Here is a 17,865-nt window from a genome sequence, read left to right on the forward strand (position 1 = left end):
TTTTCAAGAGTTCCTGGATCGAGATTCTTACCTACAGAAACTAGTATGATATTCCTCGCTTGATACCCAGACCTGGAAACCAGCTTCAGTCGGAGTCATAGCTCCGCAGAAGCCGGGAAGGAAACCGGCGGACCTAGGGCCGCGCGGAAGCCGAGTTTTCTAAGTCCACCGACTCCTCCCGCTCCTGGGAATCCAACCCGCGCCTGGCCACGTGACGCCGCCCGCCCCGCCCCCCGGAAGTCCCGTGACGGCGCCGGGGTTGGGGGCGTGTCTCCAGCTCGCTCCGCGTGCTGTTACCTGAGAGACGCGCGAGTTTCGGTGCGGCCGCGGCTGCGAGCGCGCGGCTGCGGAGGCGAACCTCGAGCCGGTCGGCGGCCCGGAGCGGCGCCATGGAGGTGGTGGAGGCCGCCGCGCAGCTGCAGACGCTGCAGTTCGGCGGCTCCGGCCAGGGGCCCGCGGCCGCGGCTGAGGAGCGCCCGGGCGCGGAGCAGGCGGAGCGCGCCCCGCCGGCAGGGAGCAGCCGCCGCCGCCCACGCCCGCACCCCCGAGCGCCGAGGCCGGCGGAAGCCCGCCGCAGCCCGACCGGCCGCCTCCGAGCGAGGCCTGCGTCACCGGCCCGGACGCCGCGGAGCCGCCGCCAGCCCTGCAGGCCTCGGACTCCTCGGACTCGGACTCGGACAGGTGGGGTGCCGCCGGGGTGAGCCCCGGGGCTGCCGGGACCGGGGGAGCCGGGAAGGGGGGGGGCAGGCGGCCTGGGTCGTGGCTGGTGCGCGCGCGCGCTTTGCGGGCCGGCGCCTCGGTGCTGGTCGGTGCGCACGTGCGCTCCGGGAGCGTGCACCCCCCTACCTACCCGGGCCTTGCAGCGTCGCTTGCCCGTGGTGTCCGCTCAGTTCTAGGAGTTGCCACTTCCTTCCCAAACTCCAGAGTCCGCCGAGTCACAAGTAGAGGTAGTAAGTAAGCTGTTTACAGTGTGAAAACCCCGACACGTGTGGACTCTTTTCATAACAATCCAAGTTTAGCGTGTACTTTAGGGTTATGACATGAATTTTGTTTCAGTTCAGAAATGCTACTTTTTTTTCTTTTCATCGAGTCCACTTTTTTTTCAAAACAGGAGGATCAGGAAATATGTTTCATAGTTGACTCTCTCTTTTACCAGAAAGGGTCTCATGTGGCCCAGGCTGGTCTCAAACTGAAGCCTGGAAGGATGACAGTGAACTCCTGATCCTCCTGCCTCCATCTCCCGAGTTCAGGGTTGTGCATGCACCCACCACCATCCTCCTCTCGTAGCTGTTTCTTGACGGTTAATGTTACTCCGGGAAATCTTCATAGGAAGCAGGATTCTATAAAATTTGCTAACCAGTTTCTCAGTATTTGAGGCTCTATGCTTTAACATTTCCTCTCTGTGTCCATCTTGGTGGAAGAAGATCCAGACAGACTATAGAATGTTTTCGAACTGCATTGAACATTGTCTACAGATATGTGAGTAAGCACAGGGCGAGGGGGTTCTGAGCAGGTGGACATGGTAGACGCATGACGGGGAGATGTGGCATATTTAGGAAGCCATTGACTAGGACGAGGGACAGTGGTTTCTAGTAGAGGGAGAGGTGTGAAGAGATGGGAGGGAGCCAAGCCAGGTATGAGCGGCCTGGTTCCTTGGCAGTTTTAAGATGGTAGTCATCTTGTAATCAGAGCCCTTGCTGCTGGGAAACTGGTCAGGAGCCAGGTTTGAAGTGAAACATGGGAAATGGGAAACATTAGTGTTGGGAAATGACTTCGTGGCACAGAGTACCAAATATTTGAAGAAATGAAAAAAGGCACAACTTTTTGCCTGTGTGCTAGGTAGATAATGCTTTTGGCTTTTTTGTTTGTTTTTCGAGACAGGGTTTCTCTGTGTAGCCTTGGCTGTCCAGGAACTCACTCTGTAGACCCTTCAAATTCACAGAGATCGGACTGTCTAGTGCTGGGATTAAAGGCATGTGCCACACCTGCCTGACCTAAATAATGTTTTGTTAATAGATCATTGATTTCAATTGTTTGGTAATTGTGTGACCTTTTCTGAGGAGACATGGACATCTCTTGATCTCGGATGGTGCACCAGTAACAGGCCAAAGAAACAGTTCCGCCAAGTCCAGCTTAGTGAGGCAATGCATTTATTGGGTTTGTTTACAGGAGCAAAGGAAGCTGTCTCATGGGACAGCCCATGTCACCTGTATCCCTGGAGCTCCTTGCTGTGGCATCAGCTCTGCAAGAAGTCTCTGCCCAGCAGGTGACTGCCTTTATAACTTTAGATGAGGGCCTGTTGCCTAAGTTTCCTGGGTCTCTGGGCCTCCCTCCTCCATCTAGGAGGCAGTGTTTCAGTTGGGAGGAAATAACTATTCAGCAGTAACCCAAAGTGGGTTTTAAGAAGTTGTGAACAGCCTCCAGGAGCAGTTTGTTTGAAGAGTGCTCTGGGAGGAAGTGATTGGGTGAGTAAGGGGTGGCTGCAGAGCAGATAGTATTTGAGTTGAGCCTCTAATGAAGGTATTTCAGGCAGATCAAGTAGCATCATTTCACAGTAGTGAATACGAGGGTGGAGTTAGGCTCTGTGAGGAGTGGGAGGAACTAGGGTCTGGATGTTATTAGAAACCTGGTTTTGAGGCAGTGTAAAGCTGACATACTAAGGAGCATGTCTTTTTATCTTGTCCACAGTAAAGATGTTTTGGGGGAAAATTAATATTTTTCTGTATGTTTGCATATTTTCTTAGCGAAAAGTACAAACCCATACAGCTACCGTCTTGATTTAACAATTATTAGTATTTTGATGCTACTAGTTAAATGTTATTAGACTATTTCAAACTAATTTGCTGCAGACATCATGTCATTTAAATATGTCAACACAGCATTCTTTTTATAATTGAAAATAATTTTTTTCATATAACATATCCTGAGCATAGTTCCCCTCCCTCATCTCCCAGATCCTCCTCCCTGGTCCAAGTTTACAACTTCTTTTTCGGTGTCTGTAGAAAGCAGGCAAATAGAGAATATTCTCTCTAAGCTAAGAGTGGCTTCAGACTTGCTATGTAGCCAAGGATGACCTTGAATTTCTGGTGTTCCTGCTTCCAGAACTGAGGTTTCAAGCATGTATCACTTAAAGTGGACATTCTTTTATATAGATACAACACTATTACCCAGATCGTAAGTACTGTCTTATAAAGATTATTCTGATCTCTTGTCCAATCATTTTTTTTTTTTTTTTTAAAGCTAGAGCAGGATCCCGTTTGGGTGTAATATGATCATGAGAGAAGGTGAAAGTAACGTGGTGGGATGAAGAGTTGTTGGGAGAGGACATTTTTGGTGTTGATGACTGAGAAGAAACTCCTCATTGAATTAAGTGGTCTCATTATAGGTGACTCAGACACTTGCTTTACCTAGAGTCACAGTCAATGTCACTGATTGTCACATGCTTAATTGTACCCAGAGATTTATAACATGTGACACCGTTGGCCCAGAGAAGGTCCAGGTTTTATGTCTGTAATAGTTATATATCCAGCGTCAAAAATGGCGTCTCTCCACAATTAGTCATCATCCCACTGCTGTTACTATGATCTTCCATTATAAGGAGCCCTGCTCTTGCTTTAAATCAGGGATTTTTTTAAATGGACAAAATAAGCCCAGGGTGGTGGTGCATACCTTTAATGCCTAGAGGCAGAGGCAGGTGGATCACTGGCTCAAGGTCAGCAGGGTCTACAGAATGAGTTCTAAGACAGCCAAGGCTACAAAGAGAAACCTGTCTCAACAAACAAACAGACAAATGCTAATATTCCCCAAAGTTGGTTTGTATTGTTAGCTTTTGAAATTAAGACAAGCAGTAAGAGCAAATTGGAAGTAAATTGTTTCCTGTTTGAAACAAAATTTTGTTTTAATTATCATAGTACTTGACCAAGTTTTCAACTTTGCCTCTACAGTGAAACAGATTCAGATAGTTCAAGCTCCTCCTCTTCATCCTCATCCTCATCTTCCTCCTGTATATCACTTCCTCCAGTGCTGTCAGATGGAGAGGAAGATGCTCAAGTTGAGAAGGAAAGTAAGAATTTTCCTCTTAAAACAAAAGATGAGCTGCTTCTCAATGTAAGTGCTTGGGTTTGTTACTCACATTACTTACTTGTATTACTTATTGATTGCCCCTAAACCTGGTGCCTCTTCTCGCCTTGTCACAGACCTCTGCCATGCTTTGATACTTTCATAGAGCCATGCGGAAAGTTTCTAAGGGTGCTTCTAATCTGACACGTGAGACTTAGCTGGTAATTGTGTGGAGGCATTGCCTTCGCTTTGGTAACTTCTTTGTTTTCAAGTCTGTAGAAGACTTTCGGGGTTGGGCACAGGTCAGTCAGTTTTAGGCCACTTGCTTAGTGTATGTAAAAAACCTGGGGCGCTGTGTTCTTTCTCAGCACTACCAAAACATGAGAAAAATTACTTTTGTAGTTTCATGGCCCTCCTTCAGTGTTTATTGCTGCTGTTTTTATCCACAAATCAGACAGTTTCTCCTATAGTAATTGAAATCTTTTTAATTGATTGCTTTTAGAAGTAGAATGCAAAATTCACTGGCTTTAGTGAATTTTTAGCTCTGTAGGATACCTAATCACATTAAATCTTGCATTATTTTTTAAAAAAATCCCAATTGGGAAAAGATGATTTATATGAAATGGGTTATATTGGCACCTGATTGAAGTTGTTGGCCAAGTTTTCTGTGGTATCTTCAGCTGTGGAAACTGATCTTTGGAAGATGATGGCAAATTTGGTTGAAACCTGTGGCTCAAGAGGATAGTCTAAGAATTAGAATACCGGGTAATTGGCTTGTTTTTCATTTAGTTCATGTACTTTAGTTATCAATGCTTCTTCAAAGTTTGGTAATCATTAGTTGTAATTAGTGTAAAAGACCAAATTAGTAACCTAGTTTAATAAGAATTTGAAGGATGTGTATTTCTTGGTTGGATTCTCCCAATATTACTTGTTGCTCATAGGCCATATGGTAGGTTTTTGGAGTAGTATGCCATGGTTCACATGTTAATAGTTCAAAATGGATTCAGGCAAACTGAAAGTGCAGGGAAATCTGTCTGTTTTGTCTGTATCCTGGTTGGCTTAATTAGGGCTTCTACTACTGTGAAGAGACACCATGGCCACAACAACTCTTACAGAGAAAACATTGAATTGAGGTGGCTCGCTTACAGTTTCAGAGATTCAGTTCATTATCATGGCAGGGAGCATGGCAGCATGCAGACAGATGTGGTGCTGGCTGCATCTTGGCTTGCAGGCAATAGGAAGTTGACTGAGACACTGGGCAGTATCATGAGCATAGGAAGCCTCAAAAAGCCCACCCCACAGTGACACACTTCCTCCAACAAGGCCATACCCACTCCAACAATGTTACACCTTTCAATGAGATTATGGGGACCATTTATATTCAAACTACCATACTGATGATCTTTCAGTAATTCTCAGATTATAAAACCAACAAATAGGAGACCACAATATTTTAGAGTTTTATCTGTATAGTTTTATTTGCCTTATTTAGTCTGAATTTCTTAATATTGGGAGTCCTTTGAAATTTAATGCAAAATATTGGGTAGGAGGGTGTTTTTCTAAATAGAATACTCAGACATTCATGAGAAATCAGACAGGATCTTTGGCTAGATAGGTCAGGAGGCAGTGTTAATTGCATATCTTAGCATGAAGCTGCTGGATACATGCAGTTTATTTAATACCTAGCGAAGTTCTGAAGAAAATCGGTTGTTTTTGCTAAGTGCTCCAAATAGTTTGTGTAAGTCTTAGGGATGTCTAGATTATGGACATGCCATGTTTCTTGCAATGTTATGTCCTATCTGCTTTTGACATATTTCATCTTTTGAGTGTTCTCTACAGATGTGCAGAGCTTCTCTTTACTTCCTGTCAGTCTGCTTTCAAGCAAGAATGCTGCCTCCAACTCAGTCTACTTAAGTCTTTCCTATTTGAAAACTTAAACTCAGTGATCTGGCTATAGGTTGAGCATCCTTAACTGAAAATCTGAAACTTTTTGAGTATTGGCATGAATCTTTTGTTTCATGAACAAAGTTATTTGAAAAACTGTGTAAGATTACATTTAGTCTATGTGTATAAGGTATGCATTAAGCAAATGAATTTCATGTTTAGGTTTTGAGTTCCATCTTCAGCATATCTCATTATTAGTATGCAACTTGTTAGAAATCAGAAAGCCAGGGTGTTTCTGGTGCCAAGAGTTTCTTGTGAGGGACAATCTGGGAGTTACAGTGAAGTAACTTGGAACTTATTCTTTCAAAGCTATACCTTAGGGGCAGGTTTTTTTGTTTTGAATTGGATGATAGCCAAATCCTGTCATCAGTACATGCTTGTAGTCCTAAGAGTCAGCCTGAGCTGTATAGATGTTGTCTCAAAAACAGAAGCTGTGGAGGGAGGTGGTTAAGGGAACAGGAAAAAGAGATTAGTGAGCCATAGAGGAACTGAAAAGGGCACTCTGGATGATGTATCAGTTACAGGCTCTGATGTGTGATTTAACTAATTGCATTTCTTCAGTGTAAACCTTTGAATGCTGAGAGGCTTTTATAGAATCTGTATGAATGTAGAACACCATGTGCATTGCAGCCTTGGAGCTATGTTAAGCCCCATAGCATTGACTGTGTGTCATTGAATTAGAAAAATCGATTCCTTTTGAAAAATTTCTCAAAAACTTATGCTCTGAGCTCTTCACTCAAATAAAAAAAAGTAATTGAAAATTTGATTTATTAAAAACATTAGATATGGTGTGATGTTCTAATCTATGAACTACAATAAGCTTTATACATTATTGCTTATTTTCTTGTCTGAAAACCTGAAAGGCTTCATTTTAAAATTGTGACTTCAGTGCTTATGAGGATAAAAAGTGAACAATACTCAATAGGGACAATCCCGTAATTATGCTTATGATACAGCATGACCAAGAAAATGTTAAATGCTGTCAGCAGTTTATGAGAAATTTAACTTTCCATCAAGAATGCTCTTTTTAAAAAAAAAAAAAAAAAAAGAAGTATATTTTGTATTTGGCTTGAGGACACTTATTTTGTAATTCAGACACATTTAAAAAATCTTCACATGAGGGAAAGAAATACCTAGGCTACTTCAGGTAGTTAGAAGTTGCTGTGAAATATTTTATACCTGCTTGATGTCCCAGGTCTTGTGGGAAATTGTATTGTACTGTAGTCTATACTCATCATTACTAATTGAATATGTTGTTTCTCAAGGACTGAGATTTTTGTCATTTTGTCCTAAATATAGGGAAAGAATTCTTTTTAAGTTTAAGTTTTTTATGAATGGGTAGATTTGGAATTTACTACGTTCTAACCTGGATACTAATGAAACTTAACATGATGCCTGATGTTTAAGTAGTTTTGTTTGTTTGTTTTTGTTGTTTTGTTTTGTTTTTGGTTTTTTCAAGACAGGGTTTCTCTGTGTAGCTTTGGAGCCTGCCCTGGAACTCGCTTTGTAGACCAGCTGGCCTTGAACTCACAAAGATCCGCCTACCTCTGCCTCCCGAGTGCTGGGATTAAAGTAGGTTTTTTTTTTAAATTTTATAGATTTGGAGGAAGATGTATTTTTCATTAGTATTTGTTGTTGTATGATGCTCAGAATGTTTTTAAAAGGAGAATTTTGTCTTTCACTGTATAAATGATTACTTAAAACCCATATGCAGCATAATGCCCTGGGCTAAAGCACCTGCCTTAACACCCACAGGTTTCTAGGTTCCATCTAGCACCATACACAGTTATTCAAGGTAGTGAGTGAATGATTTGTTACGCTTCAAATGAAGATTTTATGTACTAGAGTACCCATACATTTCTAGTGTATGTACATATGTGTGATTATAATTACATGGAACCATTCCATATTTTTACTTTTCCTGGTAGACTCTAATAAGAAAGTTTGTCTAATGGAAGTGTGAGGAGAATTGAAAGATAACAGAGTTAGTGAGAGAATGTCAGGGAGTGCTGTGTGCAGTAGGACTGAGAAGGGAAGACGGCTTACCTTGCAGTGTTAAGGGAAGGAATGCATCAGGGCTGAACAGACTTGACAAGGAGTGAAAAGTGAAGAGCATGTGAACTTGCCCAAGGAAGGATGGTTCTGTCACAGTCCACTTGGAGTCTGAGTCAGGAGGAACTCAGATGATTATTTTGTCTATTGATCATCCACACAGCTAATGTTGTTAGTTCTAAACTGAATCATTTTCGCCTTTAAAATTTTTAGAAATGTGTGAGCTGTGGCATTCACAGTTACCTGACAGTGCCTTTTCTTAGTTTTATGTAAGATCTTAGGTGAAATATATAATCCTCAGGTAACAGGCATGCTTAGAGTTGGTTGTTATTTTAAGATTTTTCATACTGAAGCATAATTTTAATTCAGTTTTATATTTCAGTCTTTTGCAGAGTTCTTATGATCTGAGATTTTTGTAGGTTTTTGTTTGTTTGTTTGTGTGTTTGATTGATTGATTGAGACCCTGTCTGGCTGGCCTTGAATTCTCATAGATCTGCTGCCTCTCCCTGAGATTAAAAGTGTGTGCCACCATGCCCTTGAACTTGTTTTTGTTGACCATCATTTTAGAGAAAAATAGAACGAAAACATGATCGTTGAAAAAGAAAAACTAAGATACTTCCAAGAATCATTGACTTAGGTGCAACTATTTAATGAGCTGGCCTGAGACTGTTTTTTATTATATAAAAATAATGAATGAGGGCACTAATGGTGCACTATAGAGATAGCTGAATTCTACAGAAATCTCTGAAGCTTCTCCTAGAGAAGCTGAAAAATTATAAACAAAATATTAAATATGGTCATAGTTGACACAAACTGTACAGACCTAATGCATTCTTTTTCCAATATGTTTTTACCAGATATAGGAAAACTAAAAATTCAGTCATGGCTCAATACTCCAGAGATTGGATCCTCCTTTACACCCATATCTGAAAAGTGAAGGCTCACCTAATAGCATCAGGTAACTGTTGGCCATGTGCATGCGTTTTTCTTGGCTAATAAGAGAGTGGTTAAGGCCGGGCGGTGGTGGCGCACGCCTTTAATCCCAGCACTCGGAGCAGAGCCAGGCGATCTCTGTGAGTTCGAGGCCAGCTGGCTACCAAGTGAGTCCCAGAAAGCGCAAAGCTACACAGAGAAACCCTGTCTTGAAAAATCAAAAAAAAAAAAAAAAAAAAAAAAAAAAAGAGAGTGGTTAGATAATTTCTTCCATTTTACCCACTTTTCTCAGTTCTGCCCAAACTAGTACCAGAAGAGATTAGTTTCTATTTGGAATGTTTGCTACTTTCTCCCATAACCCTCTGCTGCTCATACTCCGTATTTGTGAGACTTTAGATCATCAAACTGCCCTTTTCCCACCTTTTTCAATAGTAAACCTTCAAAAAAATCTAGAGAAGTCAAAGCCATTGTAAAGGATGAATGTTATCTTCTCAGGGGCCCGCTTTTGGGACTAGCTCCTTACGGTTTTGTTCTGGAAGTTTCATTTTTGTTTTTTTTTTTTTTAAGATTTATTTATTTATTTATTTATTTATTTATTTATTTATTATGTATACAGTGTTCTGCCTGCATGTATGCCTGCAGGCCAGAAGAGGGCACCAGATCAAATTATAGATGGTTGTGAGCCACCACGTGGTTGCTGGGAATTAACTCAGAACCTCTGGAAGAGCAGCCAGTGCTCTAACCTCTGAACCATCTCTCCAGCCTGGAAGTTTTGTTTTTAATAGGACACATTTTGAATGTATGTTACTCATTGAGCATTTTGTTGAACAGATACCTTGTATAACTCAGATGTTTAGAGAATCAACACAGTATTCTTGCAGCTGTTGTTTCATGATTATTTCAGAAGTGTTAATAAGGTCTGTTCATTTGTTTTGATTTGATTTGCTGTAGGACAGTCTTAAGGTTTAGCTCTGGCTAACCTGGAACTTTCAGTATAGACCATGCTGAGCTCGAACTCATAAAAGATCCACCTGTCTCTGCCTCCTAAGTGCTGGTATTAATGGCAGGTATCTTCCAGAGTCTTGTAATTTTCTTATGATTTGCTTATACTAACTTATCAGAAAGTCATAGTAATTTTGTCCTAATCTGGTATATAGTTTCCATGTTCATTATCTGCCTCTTTGATGATGATTCCTCAGCATGTTGTAAATTGTGGTGTTAGACATTTGTGCAGAGCTTTTGTCAGTTTCTGCATTGCCAATGGAAGGAAACTGACAGCAGAAGGAGACTTTACTGAGAATCTGTTAAGTGAGAAGGAGCAGATTCAGAATAGATAAGATTAATAGCAAAGTGCCTAGCCACACTGACATCTGGTGTAAGTTACTTAGTATTGTTATTTAGGTTTTGAATAATAGTGGATTGTTTTGTTGTAGTGAAGGGTGTATGTTGCATGTCAGATTTCTTAAATTGTATTTGTATCACTTTTGCCTCAGAAACCATTGACTTAGCTGCAGAGTGTGTAGGAAATAAATGGCTTGAATTTATATAGTATATTGAATTTTGAGTGAGTGGACATTTTATAATACTTGTTTTTAGATAAGTGACAACTTAAGTATTTGTGTTTAGTTGCGGATAATGTACATTTAAAACAAGCTTTTTATTTCATTTTAATTTTAGGAACTAAAGTATAGATTAGTCACAAATCTTCATTTCCCAAGTGGAATATTTAGGTTAGCATTATGGCATTTCAATAATGTGGTAGGTACATGCTCTTGAGGTATAATTTTAAATTTTTACCTGTGTTGGGTGGAATTAGACACATGTTAGTACCTGTGTATGTGCCTTGCAGTTATGGGCTCTGTTTCTGTGTAAGAATGTAAAATGAGGTTATGCTGAAGACTTAAGTGCAGTGATGAGAATGTTCTATCCATGTCATCTTAACACTAACACTGTTAAACATTTTAAATGTGGTTGGTCTGACTTGAGATTGGCTCATAATTAAATTTAATTGTAAATCAGTTACATTTAAACTTAACCAATTTCTTCCTATTTGGATATGTGAAATGAAAGGGATTGCTTATAGCTGTTCTGAAGTGGATGAAGGGTGATCTCAGCTCATTTAATTTTCCTAATCTGCAATTAAGTACTCTTTGTCTTTTCAGTGTCCTGGGATTTTGTCCATTACTTGTGAAGGTCTTTCTGTCCTGTTTTCCTTTCATTATCTCTTCATTATCTGATGCACAGATCCTTTCCAATTATTTAAATTCTGTGTGTAATCAAAATAGCCATATCCATCAATATATATCCCCCCCCTATTATTGATGTTAGTGTGTTTTTATTTCTTGGCACTGTATACCTTTTTACTGCCCCCCCCACCCCAATACAGTGATTGGCTCCTTTAATGAGGATAATATGCCTCTGAGGAGATTTACGTATTGTCTGACTAGGGCAGCTGCTTTGTTATCAGGGAAACCAGGTGTTAATCTAATTGTAGTAATGCTTGCTGTTGCAAGCTGGAGGTATCTATGCATCATTCTTGGCAGTCAGCTTTCCTAGGCAGCTTTATTTTATTTTGAGGTGGTTGGGTTCAGGTGTTTTTCCTTCCTTGAGAGTTGTGTATTAAATTATATTTTCATTTTCTGATTTTTTCCTCTGACTAAAATGAACCTTGACTTCTGAGATCTTTGATTAGGTTGGAGTGGTAACATGGATCAGTTCACTTAATATATAATGAATGTGCTGGTCATCATTCTGCGTGCTCCAGCTGATTAGGTCCTAGATACTGGGTTTATTTTCTCATTGGGCTTGTGAAAAAAAAGGATAGAATATTATTAGCATGTTGTGAAGGAGGAAAAGGAGTAATCTGATGAAGAATAACTAGGCTTGATAGTAGTATAGTTCTTTAGATCCAGTATTTAGGGGAGAGATGGTGACACTTGGAATCCATACACCAAGACCGGATCTTAATAGTGCTCTTTTGGATATGGCAATCCAAAGAACTTACCTTTGGAATTATCTAGAGACCTATCCCATGCGACCCTTTCTAAGTTCTGCTTTCTTGGACCACTAAGAATTTTCATGGGAAGAGTATCTGTTGGATGAATTCTAGCTGATAGAACTTGAAAAAAATTTTTCCCCTCTTTTCTGTCTCCTAGCCTGTTTATTTGAAAGAAATAAACATCCATCATCCCTTGGTTTTTGTGTGAAAAAATGTCTGCCATTCTGAAAGTAACTATGTACAGCCAAATTTAACTGACTTTCCAAGGCATGCTTTGTATGAAGCCCTTAAATTGGAACTTTGTGGTCCTAGTTCCATTACTTATCTCTTCTTGCTCTGTGTTCTGTAGAGTATTTAGAATTGAGACTTTATTTACTGCACTTCATAGGGAGGTGTTAGGCTATAAAGGGTGCAGTGGTTTTGGAACTTACAGACCAGTCAGTGTAGCCAAAACAGTGAGCTTCAGATTAAGATACCCTGTCTCCAAAAACAAGGGGAGAATGTTAAAGGATATTAACTATATCAACCCCTGGCTTCCACACATGCCTGCATGAACACATACACACACAGAAATTAATGAATGAATGAAAGTGATTTAGTGCTGAGGAAATACACATTCTCGTGTTACAGGCTCCTCAGGATTACTCCACTGAAAGTGGAAGTGTGGTGACAATCACAAATATCACTATTTTTCCCCTATGTTTCTACATGAAATCAGATATCTTGTACATATTTAGTTGGAACTTTTCATTGAAACAAGGCAGTAAGAGACCTGCTAGACTCCCTTCTGACAAGACTAACACTTGCCTTAGAAAAGTCTGGGGCTATATATTTTATTTTCTCCCCTGCAGGAACTCCTTCCTTAGAGTAGGGTGTTCGGACTTCATCACACTGTAGACTCAGCAAACTTAGCCTATAAAAATGTGTTAATGATGTCAAAGTGAGGAAAAGACAGAAGACTCACTGGGCTTCTGTTGATTAACCTTAGAGGAATAGTTACATATTTTCTTAACCTTATCAAGATACATATCAATATGTAATTATTCTTAACATTTGTAATATTCTTAGAATTAGGCATCATGCCCACTGTTATACTTACTCTAAAGAATCTGAAAACATAATGCACTAATATTGCAAAGCAATGTGTCAGTTATGTTCCTGTAATGAATCAGAGAAAGCCAGGCATAGTGGCACACACCTCAGTCCCAGCACTTGGGAGGCAAAGGTAGTTTGATCTCTGAGTTCAAAGCCAGCCTGGTCTACAAAGCGAGTTCTAGGAATGCCAGGGCTGTGTAGTGAGACCCTGTCTCCAAAGAGGAGGGAGGGAGGGAAGAGAAGAGAGCACATGGGGGAGGGGGTAGGCAGGCTAAATACTAGAAATTTATGATAGCAAGTAGTGAGTAAAGTAGCTTATAACAAAACTACTTAACTGTGATCTCAGTCATTACTAATATGACAGTTCTGAAGTTTACCTAGTAAAATAAACATGTAAGAGCAGTTAGGAAAATGTCATTGTGGAAAATGTTGATGGAATTGGTAGGGAATTAGCTCCTTTTGAATACTACAATATGTTATGAAAGCCACAGTTGTTAAAATAATGTAATATTGACAGTGTCACAGATCAGTGGAACTAAATTGAGATTCTTGGTAAAAGCTGTGCAAAGGTAAGTGTATTTAGTATGTTAAAGACTTTTTACAAGTCATTCTGGAAGATTATAACATGTGGGGATTGCTGGCTAGTATTCTAGGTGAAAATAAAGCCAATCCCTGCTTTACTTTTATACAAGGATAAAATAATGAATGGATCAGATAAACAAATATTGACTCCTGAAACTAGAAAAGTGAAGAAAATGCCAGTGGAGTTTTAATACAACTCAGAAGTGCCAGATGTGTACCAAACAAACTGCTAGGGCCAAGGAGAGCATATTTGCTGGGTATTTGAAACAAGAAAAGTGTTCTTAGACATCCATAGTTCTCATAAAAGTCAATAACAGAAATCCTCCAGAAGAAGACTGCATAAATTACATGTGCAGTTCATAAGCACATGCAGATCACCAAGAAATATGGTAAGGATATTCAGTCTTATCAGTCAAGTTCAAAGAAAACAGTTTTAAAGCAAGATACTATTTTATTTTATATCAACTGGCAGTGATTTTTAGTTTGCTTCTCAGTAATGGCACAGTGTAGGAAGTGTGAATCGATAGTGTTTTTTAGAATAAATTTAGCAAGTCTGTGTCAAAATATAAAATACTTCTTTTTTAATATAAGAGGTCTACTTACCACAAAAGTCATGTAAAAACATGTGTGACAAAGATTTTTTGAGAAGACATAAGTAATTACATGATTATTGTGGTAGATTATGGCACACCTCTGCAGACCATGTAGTAGGTGTTAAGTACAATTGGTAGATACTTATTGTAGTGTAGGAAAATATGCAGGCTTTAAAAGAAATGCTGGTGTGCAGCAGGGGTATTTCAGGAGAGTGGAAAGGGTCAAGTTAGATAAAGCTCGTATCTGCATAGTGAATGTATTTGAAGGAAACACAGGCTTGTGATATGATAGTGACTGGTGTGGCTTGTTGGCAAGGATAAGGTCAGGAATTGTTTTTTACTTTGTATTCTGTACTACTAAAGAGTGTTTTTTGTTTGTTTTTTTAACATGAACCTATATTTTACCATTAGAACTTACTTTGAAAGACTTTGGTGTCTGATATATATGCTAACACCTTCAAAGCAGGATCTTACCAGAAAACCTTCTGTCTTGTGTTAAAATGGCGAGTGGGTGAATGATTGCTCAGCCATTAAGAGAGAGGTTCAACTCCCAGCACCCACTTGGTGACTCATTACCATCTGTAACTCATGTTCCAGGGATTTCATGCCCACTTCTAGTCTCTTTGGGCACCAAGCATTCACATGGTACATAGACATACATGTACAGAAAACGCATACTCAAAAAAAAAATAGTAAGTTTCAAAAATGGCAGGTGGTTGTCCTCCCAAAAAATATTCAGAAGAAATCTGACAGTTGAAACGAAATTATTTCCTTTAACCCTAGGCATGTTTTAACCATGCTGAGGCAAATTGTTGTATTGAGTTGGCTGCAACCCTTAGTGTATGTCTTTGTAAGTAATCTTTGAGTTAGAAAAAAATTAGCATATCCCAGAAGGAAAGTATATTTTAAATAAATGGTTAAAATGATTTCTTTTTTCTAATGTATTCATTCTTTTCTCATATATTACATCCCCACATTTTCTTTGTCCATTCTTTGCTTGAGGAACATCTAGGTTGTTTCCAGTTTCTGGCTATTATGAATAAAGCTACTATAATGATTCTTTCTTTTAAAAACTTAAGTTACTGCAGGGGAAAATTATTACCCATAATCTACTCATTTGCGTTATACTTTGTATTTAGATTTTTCTCATCTTTCTCAACATTTCTCCAAACATTATCCCACCAATAACCACTGACGTCATTGCCAGGGCCTTTGAGTTTTCCAGTTTCCTTTGGGAGTGATTATCATTGGTTAAGGGTCAAGAGCAAAAGGCTGTTTAATTACTAGGAAAGCTAGTGTCAGTTTTAGCGTTTGCTTCCTCTAGTTCAGCATTTAGTTTCTATAACAACTGAGGTATGCTTTACAGTTGGGTCAAAAAAGAAAGCTGTGGTGTTGAGAAACATTTTTTAACATGTAAAGAGAAGGTATGCAGTAACACCACCTTCTTAGCTTTTACAGGCCACATCTATTTCCAAGAATTCTGTATTTAATTGATGTCATTGTCAGACTTACACTCTTCACATAGTGACAGGAAAGATTGCTAATGGCTTATTCTACTATAATTAAAGTCACAATTAATTAGACAAATTAATAAAACAGCTCAAAGAGAGAGTTCTCCTGCTGTGGAAGAAATTGTAGTTCTTAGTAGGATTCTTCAATTGGAATGTCTCTGGATTCCTTAATAAGCTTTTCTTTAAAGAGGTCATCTCTTGTCAAGTGTGATTGATAGTACTTAAGTCTACATTCTTCATCTCACTGGATTTGTATTTTAGAGTTACTGAGCCACGTAAGTGGCAGAAATGTAATCAGAAGTTCAATCAGCTATGCATAGGAAACATCAAAGGAATGCCTTAAACCCTTAATATTATATCATTAACAATCTGTGTCACAGTTTAAATGGGAAATATTTCTCTTTTTTTAAGTTACTGAAGCTGGAAGACGATTAATGCTTTTCCTTGTGTTATAGGAACTGCCTTCTGTTGAAGAACTCACTGTTACTCTGCCAGAAGACATTGAACTAAAGCCTCTTGGGAAGGTTTCAAGCATTATTGAACAATTAGGTGTGTAAGTAACTTTCATTAACAAAATCTGTGTCCAGGCATGTACTAACAATAAGTCAAGGACTTGATGTAGTAAATTTTCTTTGAAACAAATACAGTTTATCTTAGTCACTTGTATAATATTGAGTTTTTAGTTAAATTTATTTATTTATTTATTTTTGTCTTTGCTGCCATGTTTTGAGAATTTTCTCTGATTTGGTTTACTTTATTGTCTGTAACAAGTTGACAAAAGTTTTATGACATAAAACAGCACAAATTTCCTATCTAACATCTTTGTGAACTTTGCAGTCTGATACAGGTCTGGTCATAGTAGGCTAAAATCAGATGTCCAAGAATGCTGAGCCCTATTCTTAGACTCTTTGGAGGATCTCCTTTTCTGCTCCTTTTTGGTTTCTAAACTCAACTTACATGTTTCCTGTCTCATGTCTCTATTCTTCATTCTTCTTTGGTTTTTTGAGACATAGTCTCTGTATAGCCCTCTCCTGAACTCACTCTGTAGACCAGGCTGGCCTCAAATTTGTGGAGGTCCACATAGGTTTCCTAGTGAGATCTGAGCTTGCTTTACCCAGCAGGGCTGCATTAGAGGATTGCCTGACCACATGCATGGTTACCAGGTGATTGGAAGGGTCTGCACTTGGCTGAGCTAGGGGGAGGTCTTTTGCTCCACCCCTTGGCATTCCTATAAATAGTCCTTTAGAAGAGACAGAAGGGGCTGGTGGATAATGATTCAGTCCCTCCCAAGGCTATCCTGTGTTTCTGTTTCTCTTCCCTCTAATCTTCTATCTAATATCTCTTATTCCTCACTCCTCAATAGTACCTTATCAGAAAATGTGGGAGCTGGTCTCCTAGCTGGGCTGCCACACAAACTCAGAGATTCACCTGCTTCTGTCTCTGGAATGCTGGATCAAATCAAAGGCATGTGCCAACACCACCAGCTTCTTCATTCTTATAGCCAGGAATTTATCCTCTGTGTGATCCTTTTACCATCATTAGATCTGTTTTTGCCTATCCCATGGAAAGGTTCAGTACACAATCAGCCAGGACAGTAGAAGCAGTATCTCCTGAGCATGAGGAAGCACCTCATATCATGCCTCTTCTCTTTGGCTATGAGAAAGCATGGAAACTGGTACTTCTTTGTAACTATGTATTATGTGTGGGGAATAGAGATTTGCCTTCAAGAATATGAACTCCATCCTCTCCCATTAACCCTGGATTTGCTGAGGACAGAAGTTTGCAGATTTTCATAGAAAGATGAACAACCAAAGGATAAAGCGATTGACCCTACAAAGCCCTGGACCAAGAGGTTTTCCCTTCCACAGCCCACTGAATATGGCTTATTTTTTCTGTCCTGCAACCATAGTATGTAGAGTCTTTGGCAATTGGATCTAGTGATGGGAAAGTGATGGTAGTCAACCAAGAACAACCACTAACTCCTACAATGAGATAAATCTAAGACTACAGTTAGGAGCCGAGAAATCCATAGGGTTTTGGAATTTGGGAAAGCAACTAAATTACAAGCCCTCTTAATTTATAGAACCTATGTAACAGA

The 17,865-nt window shown here is 39.6% G+C and overlaps 1 protein-coding gene across 1 annotated transcript in view; it reads left to right on the forward strand.

Moving 5' to 3' along the window:
- Window positions 1-338: 338 nt before the first annotated feature.
- The window catches only part of Naf1 (nuclear assembly factor 1 ribonucleoprotein), a 29,783-nt gene continuing 12,256 nt past the window's right edge, over window positions 339-17,865 (forward strand). The window contains 4 exon segments of the mRNA XM_028883862.2: window positions 339-513; window positions 516-681; window positions 3,945-4,107; window positions 16,223-16,316. Of these exon segments, the coding sequence (XP_028739695.1) occupies window positions 390-513; window positions 516-681; window positions 3,945-4,107; window positions 16,223-16,316 (547 nt within the window). The 5' untranslated portion in view covers window positions 339-389.

This window comes from Peromyscus leucopus, chromosome 17, assembly GCF_004664715.2.
Source record: "Peromyscus leucopus breed LL Stock chromosome 17, UCI_PerLeu_2.1, whole genome shotgun sequence".
Lineage (NCBI taxonomy): Eukaryota > Metazoa > Chordata > Mammalia > Rodentia > Cricetidae > Peromyscus > Peromyscus leucopus.